The 13,357-nt window shown below is 37.6% G+C and overlaps 1 protein-coding gene across 1 annotated transcript; it reads left to right on the top strand.

Annotated features, from left to right (window-relative positions):
* Positions 1 to 5,087: 5,087 nt before the first annotated feature.
* On the top strand, positions 5,088 to 10,636 carry LOC109219666 (probable methyltransferase PMT15). Its single transcript, XM_019384140.1, has 6 exons — positions 5,088 to 6,126; positions 8,137 to 8,347; positions 8,457 to 8,754; positions 9,468 to 9,860; positions 9,937 to 10,014; positions 10,096 to 10,636. The coding sequence occupies exons 1-6, from the start codon at positions 5,434 to 5,436 to the stop codon at positions 10,331 to 10,333; spliced, it is 1,911 nt and encodes a 636-aa protein (XP_019239685.1). The 5' UTR covers positions 5,088 to 5,433; the 3' UTR covers positions 10,334 to 10,636.
* The last annotated feature ends 2,721 nt before the right edge of the window (positions 10,637 to 13,357 follow it).

Raw genomic sequence — 13,357 nt, 5'->3', positions numbered from 1 at the left:
AGGCTAAGTGCCTTCGCCATCAAAGTTTGACAGTTCGACCTCGTTCGAACTGGGACTAAGGCTAAGGCCTTCGCCATCAAAGATCGACAGGTTCGACCTCACTCGAACTGGGACTCAGGCTAAGTGCCTTCGCCATCAAAGTTTGACAGTTTGACCTCGTTCGAACTTGGACTCAGGCTAAGTGCCTTCGCCATCAAAGTTTGACAGTTCGACCTCGTTCGAACTGGGACTCAGGCTAAGTGCCTTCGCCACCAAAGATTAATAGTTCGACCGCGCTCGAACTGGGATTAAGGCTAAGTGCCTTCGCCATCAAAGTTTGACAGTTCGACCTCGTTCGAACTGGGACTAAGGCTAAGGCCTTCGCCATCAAAGATCGACAGGTTCGACCTCACTCGAACTGGGACTCAGGCTAAGTGCCTTCGCCATCAAAGTTTGACAGTTCGACCTCGTTCGAACTGGGACTCAGGCTAAGTGCCTTCGCCATCAAAGATCGACAGGTTCGACCTCGTTCGAACTGGGACTAAGGCTAAGGCCTTCACCATCAAAGATCAACAGTTTGACCTCGTTCGAACTGTGACTAAGGCTAAGGCCTTCGCCATCAATGATCGACTGGTTCGAACTGGGACTAAGGCTAAGTGCCTTCGCCATCAAAGATTAACAGTTCGACCTCGCTCGAACTGGGACTCAGGCTAAGTGCCTTCGCCACCAAAGATTAATAGTTCGACCTCGCTCGAACTGGGATTAAGGCTGTGCCTTCGCCATCAAAGTTTGACAGTTCGACCTCATTCGAACTGGGACTCAGGCTAAGGCCTTCGCCATCAAAGATCGACAGGTTCGACCTCGTTCGAACTGGGACTAAGGCTAAGGCCTTCGCCAAAAAGAAGAAGAGTTCGGCCTTGGTCGAATGACGACGGGTTAACATTTCGATAAGTCGAAATAACACCCTTTAAGGCTAAGGGCCTTCGCCAAAAAGAAGAGTTCGACCTCGATCGAACGACGACGGGTTAACATTTTGATAAGTCGAAATAACACCCTTTAAGGCCAAGGGCCTTCGCCAAAGAAGAAGAGTTCGACCTTGATCGAACGACGACGGGTTAACATTTCGATAAGTCGAAATAACACCCTTTAAGGCTAAGGGCCTTCGCCAAAAAGAAGAGTTCGACCTCGATCGAACGACGACGGGTTAACATTTTGATAAGTCGAAATAATACCCTTTAAGGCTAAGGGCCTTCGCCAAAAAGAAGAGTTCGACCTCAATCGAACGACGACGGGTTAACATCTCGATTAGTCGAAATAACACCCTTTAGGCCAAGGGCCTTCGCAAAAGAAGAAGAGTTCGGCCTTGATCTAACGACAACGGGTTAACATTTCGATAAGTCAAAATAACACCCTTTAAGGCTAAGGGCCATCGCCAAATAGAAGAATTCGGCCTCGTCCGAATCAACATTCGACCTCGTCCGAAAAAACATTCGGCCTCGTCCGTATCAACATTCGGCCTCGTCCGAATCAACATTCGGCCTCGTCCGAAACAACATTTGACCTCGTCCGAATCAAGCTTCGGCCTCGTCCGAATCGACTGTACGGCCAAGGGCCTTCACCAAAAAGAAGAGTTCGACCTCGATCGAACGACGACGGGTTAACATTTCGATAAGTCGAAATAACACTCTTTAAGGCTAAGGGCCTTCGCCAAAAAGAAGAGTTCGACCTTGATCGAACGACGACGGGTTAACATTTCGATAAGTCGAAATAACACCTTTTAAGGCTAAGGGCCATCGCCAAATAGAAGAATTCTGCCTCGTCCGAATCAGCCTTCGGCCTCGTCCGAATCAACATTCGGCCTCGTCCGAAACAACATTCGGCCTCGTCCGAAACAACATTCGGCCTCGTCCGTATCAACATTCGGCCTCGTCCGAATCAACATTCGGCCTTGTCCGAAACAATATTCGACCTCGTCCGAATCAACCTTCGGCCTCGTCCGAATCAACTGTACGGCCAAGGGCTTTTGCCAAAGAAGAAGAGTTCGACCTCGATCGAACAACGACGGGTCAATGTTCCTCGAAATAATACCCTCTAAGGCCATGGGCCTTCGCCGAAGAGAATTCGAAATGTCCCTAAGGCCAAGTGTCGTCAGAAAATATAAAGGGAAGGAAAGACCGGGACTCGCCATGCGGGAATCTACCTCGCACCGAAGTCGCAAAAAGCGAAAACATGGAAAAGTACAAGGCAAATACAACAAAAAATTCTTCTTTATACAGAGTCACTACGCAAATAGTCGCAGATTACATACGACCCAGATCAATGGTCAAAAAAGACAGCTATCTTTTCACTCGGCGTCATCATCGCCACTCTCCTCACCACCATCTCCAAGATATTCTCCCTCGGCATCGGCATCCTCAGCTGCAACCCATACTAGTCGACCTCCCCATCCGAATTTCTCGAACTACGATTAATGAGGTCCGCTCACCGAGCTCAACCAAGAGACGACCTCGATAAACGGAAGGACTAACTGTATGGGTCAAAATTAGACTAGAGAAATTCGGCACACGAAGACATAAAGGTCGGACAGGCCAAGGTCGGACCGTCATCAATAAAGCCAAGGTCGGACCGTCATCAATAAGGTCATGGTCGGACAGGCCGAGGTCGGACAGTCATGAAACTGCTAGATTGCTTTGGAATACTCAAAAGGAATATTCTACCGAATATTCTCTCTAAATTGTACCTTTTGTTAGGATTTTCTATGGATACCCCCCTTATAAATAGGAGGGGAGGACTTTCCATTTGGGGGGGGGGGGGGGGTATCGTCTCTCTCCCCCTGCCTCTCTCTAGAAAATATGTAAACACATCTCTCTGGAGAATCTGTAATCTCATACCTTCATCGGATCCAAAAAGGGTCCTAAGGTTCTTGCATTTGTCTATCATTTGTCTTTATCAAAGGAAAGAAGATCCGTCTCACTCAAATTGGGTGAATCCTTTCCTTTATTTACATTTTATCGCCATTTAATGTTACTTAATGCATCTTTCTTTATGTTATTAAATCTGGACATAATCACGGCCAATATTTATACTCGACTATGTTTTTCTATTCATAATACTCATCTCGGAGCTAGAGTTAATTATCTTTAACTAGGATGTACCCCTTCATCTTTAATTTATTTGTTCAAAAGGTTTTGATAACTTTTGAGTCAAACAAAGATGCGGAATAATTGACTAGACACCATCACTGCTACAACTAACTCGCTAATTTTGATAGGAAGATGTTCGTTTGGCTTTTGTATTCTGGAGTCTAATATCTAATAGGTACGTACCTTGCGTACGAGAGCAAAAGCAAAAACAAACGTGAGAATATTAAAATTGTTACTTAAACTCACGTTAAGTATCTGGCCGAAAAAGAAAGACATAAAACTTTAGCGTTTAGTACATTATTTAATTATTTCGTTTCGGTCGAATTCTATCGTATTAAATTAGTTCTTCTTTTGTCGAATTATGTTCATGTTGAGTCTCGTTGTGTTTCAAATTGACAAATTCATATGAAAATAGAGAAAAGACTATTGCTCCTTTATTAAAAAAAAAAACTAAACCATTGCTATTAGCAATCATAGGAAGTATAAATTTTTTCTTTAGCTATTTCAATATATTTTATTCATATATAATTACAATAAATTATTATTCATAATATCCTCATGTAACTTTTAAATGCATAATTTAATTCTTTTTAAGAATTGAAGGGTTAATGTCTGAATTTAGATTGTATTTTTCTTGCAATTTGATTGGTGTGCTTTGATATTACACCACATAAGGATGATGTGAAAAACCAAAAATTTCTTCGCTTTCAACTAGAGTTTCGGATTTGACTATAGTTATCTTTGGTAAGAAGAGGTAAAATTCTATTATGGAATTTTAAATTAGTTGAAGCACTATATATATACTTGTAATAAAAGAGAAAAAACCCTATTTCTTTTCTTAACGAAAATAGAGTAAAGCGTGAATGGAAAATTTGGAAAATAGAGTATCTAAAAAGGGAAAAGATCTGAACTCCAAATTCTTACCTTTCATAACATAAAAAATAAAAGGCCAAATACATATACAACCCATCCAACTTGACACCATTTTTCATTTTGGCAGTTTATCTCTATCTTGTTCCATTTTGACCATCCAACTCTATTTTTTATGTTCCATTTTGGCCCTCCAACTCCATTTTTTATGTTCCACTTTAACAGAAAAGTTGAAACCAGTGCAAAAAAAATAGCGCGTGTGTATACACAAATCTGAGTTGTAATAAATATCCAATTAAATGTTGTCACCTGGTATTTTAGTCCATGTCAAACGGGTCAATACTAAAATACCCAAACCCGGACGTATTTTTTCATCCACTGTTGCCCCATCTTCATTCTCAAAGTTCCAAAGCTTTCATCTGCCAATGTCATACCTGGCCATCCAGAAAATTTCAAACTTCTGCAATTTTATTGTTCGTTTATTTATTTAGATATTTTTGCGGGTTTATTTCATCTAAGCTTGAAGTTTAAAGTGAATCCATGTCTCAAAGAAAATTATTTTTTCATAACGGAATGGATTGTTCTTATGGATTTCAAGTTGAACTGAAAGTATCATAAACACCAAGAAATCCAGGTCGGCGCTTTTATGGGTGTAAATTTAAATAAAGTAAGTGAATCATTTTTGGATTTCATTTTTAGTATTGTCATTTTCTTGTGTAAATAAGAAGCGGACTTACTTTTACCCAAATATGGTCGGGTTCAAGTATTTTAATATTGACCCGTTTGACATGGATGAAAAAACCAGGTGGTAACATTTAATTGAATTTACACTTCAAATTTGTGTATACACGCGCGTTATATTTTTTGCACTGGTTTCAACTTTTGTGTTAAAGTAGAACATAAAAAATAGAACTGGAGGACCAAAATGAAACATAAAAAATAGAGTTGGAGGGCCAAAATGAAATAAAATAGAAATAAAGTGCCAAAATAAAAAATGATACCAAGTTGAATGGTCTGGATATGTATTTGGCCAAAATAAAATAAAAGTCTTACCTTGCATAAGTTAGACATCATCCATAAATATACTTCCCCTTCCTTGTGGCCTTTTCGTCTTCTTAATTTCCCTCCCTCATTTCTTCAATTAACTTTACTCACGAGGGAGCGTCGGCGCGTTAGCGCGTATTCCATCCCCCCCCCCCCCCCGGCCCCAAACTCCACCTCTACTCCTTCATTAACTCATCACCTCAAGAAAGTTCATTCGTCACCTTTCAAAAAGTCTCATCATCAGAAAACACACACACAGAGAGCTCTGTTTCTGTCTCCAGAGCAACCATTTATATGACAATCCCATAAGTACAGAGTACAGACTCAGAGTTCATCAACTTATCCTTTTTTGTTTTTTTGTTATTAATTTTTTTATTGTTCTTGTGTTGGTGTGGCAATGGCGATATGGACCAACTTGTCGCATTATCTAACATCGAAATCCAAGAAAGCTAATCTTTACTACGTGGCTGCAACTGTTATTCTTTGTTGTACCTTTTATGTAATCGGACTTTGGCCACAAGGTGGTGTTAACACCACTCAATTATCCTCCACCACCCTCCTACCCACCCTCCCCTGCAACCCATCAATTAAAAACACAAATTCCAATTACGGTTCATCGATTTCCCTCGACTTTACCGCCCACCACACCGCCGCTGACCTTGTTCCACTCTCACCATCGGCGCGTGTAAACCACTTCCCTTCATGCAACCCTGAGTTGTCCGAATACACCCCATGTGAGGATTCAAAAAGGTCGTTGAAATTCGATAGAAACATGCTTATTTATAGAGAAAGGCATTGTCCTGAGAAGAATGAGTTATTAAAGTGCAGAATTCCGGCACCTTTTGGTTATAAACCGCCGTTCAGGTGGCCGGAAAGTCGTGACTCGGTTTGGTATGCGAATGTTCCGCATAAACATCTTACGGTAGAGAAAGCTGGTCAGAATTGGGTCCGGTTTAAGGATGACCGGTTCACATTCCCCGGCGGCGGCACCATGTTCCCACGTGGCGCCGATGCTTATATTGATGATATCGGAAAGTTGATCAATCTTAAAGATGGTTCCATCAGGACCGCCATTGATACCGGTTGTGGGGTAAGTTTTATTAGTTTATTGAATTCGTTTGGACTTTTCCTTTTTGGTGTTTGTATGTTTGATGACTTGTATTTGGAGAATATTTTCCAAATAAGTTTTCTGGTATTAATTTGGTTAGAAAATCAAAAGTATTTTCCAAAAAAAAAACTTTTATTAAATATTGATAATTATGGTAGCATATCAAATAGGAGTAGTGTTTTGACTGAAAATTTTGAGTATTCGATGAGTCATCATTGATTAGTTTTACCGTAACCCTCCTGCTTTATTCGTGCTTGGTACGTTTGGAATTGACAATGTAAGCGAACTTTGGAGTTAAAAATTTGAGTATTAGAGATTCATAATAATGTCTTATGTGTTAATTGATAATTGTGAGGAATTTGGTGAAAATTATATTTCGTTGTAACATATTTTCTGCCAATCTAACACAAACAAATGACTTATTTTTAAGAAAATTTATGTCATCAATTTTTTCTTTTTTGAAGCTTTGACTTTTCAAGAGGAGAAGTAAGAATATAATGGGTATGTTTTGTGGCAATGCACATGGTTTTCCAACGTATTGGTAGGAAGTGGTCTAAAATTACACATTTTCAAATTTAATTTACAGGAGAAAATGAATTTAATAAATTTGACTTTCTTAGTTCCCTAATTAAGATCTTGCTTTAGTGGAGAGTTCTTATAAATTAGAGGTATGGATAGTTGGTTGAAGTGGGTTGTGGGGGGTGGTTGAACAAGATGATTGCTAAAAATTTATGATTCATTTCGTGTGGGAGTTTCATTCCTAGCGTTCAAATTATTGGTCTTACTGTAAAAGAGTTGGTAGTTTGGTTTAGTTAAGTTGAATAAAAAGAAAGTTGGTAGTTTGGCTTTAGTGAACTTAGTGGAATCCTCAATAGGTTGAAACGAAAAATGAGCGTTTCCTTCAATTACACTTAAAGAATGTCTTCGATTGATTTGCGAAATAAGCAAAAAACTAATCAATTCAATATTAAATTGCAAGGAAAGAAAATTATTATGGTTTTCACATATACTCCCTCCGGTCCAAAATAAGTAATTTTTTAGCTGTTTTCACACAAATTAAGAATTTCACCTTTTAACATTAATTAACAATGAAATTGACCATGTTAATCTTTATCTCTTCACATAAACACTCCTAACGCATACTCCAACACTATTTACTCCAAGGGCAATGTAGGAAAAAAATAATTAATTCATTCTTGAAATCAGGAAAAATCACTTATTTTGGACCAAAAAAAAGGGCCAAAAAATCACTTATTTTGGACCGGAGGGAGTATAATGTAATCCTGTTCTGATTTTAACATTTGGTGCAACTAATATGGGAACTTATTTAATTGCTTAGGCATATGTAGTTTAAATTTCATTTTCCCAGCCTTTTGCCTTTTGGTTTCATTTTTTCCCTACTACAAGCATTCTAACAAGAGGGTATATTGGTAATTAAAAAAAGGTTACATGTGCTTATTTAGAATACATATTACACGATCACTGATGCATTCCTACTAACTAATTTCATTAAAACTGGTCCACAAATAACTTTAGTCTTGAATGGAAAAGGCTGAACTGAATTCTCAAAATTTGCATTATTTTAGGATCCAAATTTTGAGCAAAATTTTCTACAACCATTAGTACACTACAGCTAGTAGAAAGAGTCCATGCTTATGAGATTTGTAACCTCTTTTAGACCCTATATTAGAAGATACCCACATGAATAATGACGACATATCCATAAATTTAAGTCATGTGGGAGTAGCACTAGTCCATTAGAACTATGTAACTATTAATGTGAATTTAGTTTATAAATATTTAAATATGGTCAAACTATATATACAGTTTAATTTAGAACAAGCAAAAGTGCCTTTAGAATGAGTGAACCATTTGTCACCGTGGCTTAAGGATCTAAATGAAATTTTGCTAATTATTCTAACTAAGTGAGTTTTCTTGTTCTATTTCTTTACCTCAACCATATGAGGCTAATTTTACCATGTACAAGTTCAGGTTGCAAGTTGGGGTGCTTACTTGCTCTCTCGAAACATTATACCAATTTCATTTGCACCAAAAGACACACATGAAGCTCAAGTTCAATTTGCCCTTGAGCGAGGAGTTCCGGCATTGATTGGGATTTTAGCTACTAAAAGGCAACCTTACCCTGCAAGAGCTTTCGATATAGCGCATTGTTCTCGCTGTCTCATCCCTTGGGGACAATATGGTAATCTACAATTGCATAGCTTTGAATTTTTGCTCATTTTATTATGTTTAGAATATGAAGTAAGATTGATCATTTTAATTTTACTTTTTATCCATTTGATATGGAGCAGATGGGCTGTATTTAATTGAAGTTGATCGAATTTTACGTCCTGGTGGATACTGGATTCTTTCTGGACCACCTATTAACTGGGAAAATCACTGGAAGGGCTGGAATAGAACAGCTGAAGATTTGAAAGCAGAGCAGGATCAAATTGAGAGCGTTGCGAGAAGCCTATGCTGGAAGAAAGTAACTCAGAAAGGCGAACTAGCAATTTGGCAGAAGCCAACTAATCACATGCATTGCAAAATTAACCGGAAGGTCTTCAGGAAACCACCCTTTTGCCAGGAACAAGATCCAGACAAAGCATGGTAATGTCCTATGTGAATGATTATAATTCAACCATGGTTAGATTTTAGAGGATTTCCTTGTCATTCCCCAGTCCCAATTCTTGCAGCACATGACACATTGCGCTTTCACATATGATTTTCTTACACAAAATCTCTAAGAGACCATTAGGTGCATCAGCCTTTTGTAGCAGGATTGAAACGAACAGCAAGAAATCCATTCCGCTCTCAATATTTTTACTCTAAGAATGTGATGCTGTATGCTTATTCTTTGTCTCTTTTGGGACTCTCAAATGAAAAGGGTGAGTGACTCGCTAAGCCTTGGAGGGAATCTTTTGTCATATTCATCTTAAAACACTTTATGGGTACGATTACATTTTGATGGGGAAAGTGATGGTCTGTGTCACATTGGAACTAAAAGGGCAGCCCGGTGCACTAAGCTCCCGCTATGCGCGGGGTCCGGGGAAGGCCGGACCACAAGGGTCTATTATACGCAGCCTTACCCTGCATTTCTGCAAGAGGCTATTTGTGTCACATTGGAACTAGTTTATGTTATTCCACACCTCTTGTCGCTTAATTTTTCTTTGAAACTATTTAACAATATTCTACACTTTTGTCGGTAGTACCGAACTATTTGACCAACTTAATCTAGAAATTAATGGTGCCTGTCCTAGATGAAGTATATAATTAGGTAGTATTCCCTAGTGTATTTATCCAAGAACTCTTCAATGCTCCAGGTACACCAAGATTGATGCTTGTTTGAATCCCCTACCCGAAGTGTCAAATGTTAGAGATATTGCTGGAGGGCCACTGGCGAATTGGCCGGAAAGATTGACTGCGGTCCCTCCTAGGATTGCTAGTTCAAGCATAGAGGGAGTTACTGCAGAGGGCTTCTCTAAAGACACAGAATTGTGGAAGAAGAGAGTCGCTCACTACAAGGCCTTGGACTTCCAATTTGCAGAACGTGGAAGGTACCGTAACATACTTGACATGAATGCTTGGTTGGGAGGATTTGCGGCTGCACTTGTTGATGATCCAGTTTGGGTCATGAACGTCGTCCCTGTTGAGGCTGAAGTCAACAGCCTCGGAGTTATCTATGAACGTGGTTTGATTGGGACGTACCAAAACTGGTAAGCCACTGATCCTATGGAAAGTTTATTTTTGCCATCCTGCTTGTTACTTACTGATGATGCTCTTTTCATTTAGGTGCGAAGCCATGTCTACGTACCCGAGAACTTATGACTTCATACATGCTGATTCTGTTTTCAGCCTCTACCAGGACAGGTAACCGTTGGATGGTTCATATTCCTCCTCGAGCTATCATTGAGTGTTGCATGTTTTATTGATTTATGTTTATGTATGCAGATGTGAAATGGAAGATATATTACTGGAAATGGACAGAATATTAAGGCCACAAGGCAGTGTAATTTTCCGAGACGACGTAGATGTTTTGGTAAATGTGAAGAGCATAGTAGATGGACTACAATGGGATAGCAGGATGGTTGATCATGAGGGTGGCCCTCATGTTAGGGAAAAGCTTCTAATTGCTACTAAGCAGTATTGGACAGCACCAGCCCCTGACCAAGATAAACAACCTTCATAGGCATCATTGAATCTTCTATAGTTTTACAATCTGGCCAATTCTTTACTTCCTTTGTTGATAATTTTTGTTTGTTCAGTGGGCTCTTGTGATTTTTCATTGACCTCTCTATCTTTTTGGCTTCAAAATAAACAAGAGGATATTGAGGTTTTCCCCTGAGATTACTCTTTTTACTATTTGGCGTTCGAACCGGCTTGTGATATTTTACTTTACGCTCACTCTTTTACATTTTGAAATGTAAAATTTGGATAGAGACCAGTTTTTATTTGATAGAGTTAAAATGACTACAATGGTTTTCTTCTACTATCAACATCTCAACCATTATACATTTTGATTGGATGGCTTGTGAGATTTTACTTTTATGCTTACCATTATACAATTGGATCCTTGCTAGTGGTCCAATCGCTCTCTTGTGTTTCAATTTTATCGTGTCACAAAGTCAAACATTAAGAGTCCGTTTGGCCAAGCTGCCAAAATCTGCTTATTTTGAAAAGTACTTTTTGTTAGAAGTACTTTTTTTAAAAGTACTTTTGAAAAAAAACTGTTTGTGTTTGGCCAATTCATTTAAGAAGTACTTTTTGGAACATTTGATAAATAATTTGTGTTTGGCCAATCATTTCAAAAAGTGCTTTTGAATATCAAATTACCAAAAAGGATAGTACCAAGGTCGTATAATTCTTTTAAACATGAAAATGAACTTAAATATTTATCGTAAGAGACTTTTATTATTATTTTATTTTATTTTATTAAAATATAAAACATAAAGTAAAAAAATATATTAAATATTTAAATCAATTTTACATATATAGTTATACTAAAGTATATGATATTATCTAGTATAATTACTTATTTTTATATGATGATTTGAATCATTAAAATAACATCATCCAGTATAAATTAGAAGTCTATACACAATTTACTATATATTGATAATCCATCATGAAATAATAAGTAAAGTCACTCACACATGATAATACTTCTCAACAATTTCATCTATGCTTCTATCACACAACGCTTCAATATTAGTAGAAGACTTGCCTCGCATTTCTAAAGGAATATCAGAAGGCTTATCTCCTTCATCAATCTCTGCAGTAATATCTTCATTAGCATAATAGTTGAATTCTTTATCGGTAAAAGAATATTGTCGGATGAAATTATGTATAGCCATGGAAGTTGTAACTAGATGATTTTGAGTGTCAAACTTGAAAGATGGCATTGAGCGTAAAATAAAGATAATTTTAAATATATAAAACAAATCGTAAAAGAAATAGCTAAGTATGTATAAATTCTAATTCAAAAAGAGTAACTAATTATTAACAACACATAATGTATAATTTATTTACTTTTTTAAAAATATAAATTCAAAAAGAAACTAATTATTACCTAACTTTACTAACTTTGTCCTAAAATGCCAAGTGGCCTATTGTGAGGCTGCCACTTGACTAAATATGGATGTATTTTTTTCTTCTTTTAATAATATATAGATAGATAATATATAGATAGATAATATATAGATAGATTATGCAATGCAATTGTGAATTTATTACCTATTTGTAGGTCATTTTCACAAATCAAATTTGATAACTGTTTTAAAGATTCGGGAACTAATAACATAAAAATAGAAGAAATTATAAATAATTATTTGTAGGAAGAGAATTGATAATCCGAAGAAGATGCAGATAATTTGCTTTAGTGTGAAAAAAGAAGAAGATAATTTGGAAAGTTACGAGACATTACACAAAGAAAAGATCAAAAATAAGAAAAGTCAATAAAAAATTTGAAAAGTTACAATATGATTTATATATGTGATATTGATAATAGGTGAATTTGACTATAATCACACCTTAAATAATCACCTTCTTGTGTAGTTTTAATGCTAAAAGTGATAACAAAATGCTCTTATTAGTGCTTTTCATGATTTGCAGGTGATATATGTACAAGGAAGGCTAAGGAGCAATTTTGGAGTCAAAAATGATGGAGAAGAGGCCAACTGTGAAATTTCNAAAGAGACCAAATGTGTAAATGCCCAATGAAGCCACGCCCTGCCAGCCCTTAGAATTCAGAGAACTGGTTTAGCCGCGGTTCCACCGCGACCGCGGCAGAACCGCGGTGGGAAGTAGCTGCAGAAGTTCAGAGATTCTGCGAGGGTGTTTGGCCGCGGTTCTACCGCGACCGCGGCAGAACCGCGGCAGGCGCAGAAACTTCTGGGACCAAAGTGTCAATTACGGGATTTTTAGACCTAAACCCTATTTAAAACATTAGACTTCGCCCAAGAGAGGCATGTATTGAGTTTTTAGGTTTCTTAGCAAGAAAAATAATTGTGAGAAAGTACTCTAAACATCTTTCTTCTTTTCTTTTGATTTATTGATGAATTCAAGCTTAGTTTATTTTCCCATAGCCATGAGTAGCTAAATTCCTTGTCTAAGGCGTTGATGGAACCTATTGGTGATGAACTTCTTGTTTATGTGAATACAAATTGCTAGTTTAATCTTTATTTGTTCAACTTCGTGTTCGTTGTAGTTAATTGACAGGATCCTCAATTAGCTGTGCCTATTTAGTGTGCATAACTCGGGAGAGAGTGCATATTTAGGTAGTTGTTGAATAACATCACTCCCAAAGTATAAGAGGGATCTATAACTGCGGGTTTAAAGGCGGGATTAGAGAAGCCTTGGGTGCAATCTAAAGTGAGCTGTAATAAACAAAGCCAACTAGCGTAACTCAGGAGAGTGTGTCTAGTAAATTGTGGTAATTACTCGGGAGAGAGTTACGACAGTCAGAGCGCTCATGATCGGTAGAGAATACTTAGGCGAATTTATAGAAAACGTAGCGGGAAGGATTCTGACAATTGGGAAAATCATAACTCTAGACCTCCTTAATCTCGACTCCAACCCTTATCCTTGTTAATTGATAGTTTTACGGCTTTCTAGATTTGTTAGTTAATTAGATAAAAATAAATATTATAATCTTTATAATTAGAAAATTGTTTGGACTTGTGTTTCTTAGCGATATTGAACAACTATAGCTAAG

The sequence above is a fragment of the Nicotiana attenuata genome, unplaced genomic scaffold, assembly GCF_001879085.1.
Source record: "Nicotiana attenuata strain UT unplaced genomic scaffold, NIATTr2, whole genome shotgun sequence".
NCBI classification, from domain to species: Eukaryota; Viridiplantae; Streptophyta; class Magnoliopsida; order Solanales; family Solanaceae; genus Nicotiana; species Nicotiana attenuata.
The sequence above is the reverse complement of the archived record's forward strand: the minus strand, read 5'-3'. Positions and strand labels throughout refer to the sequence as shown.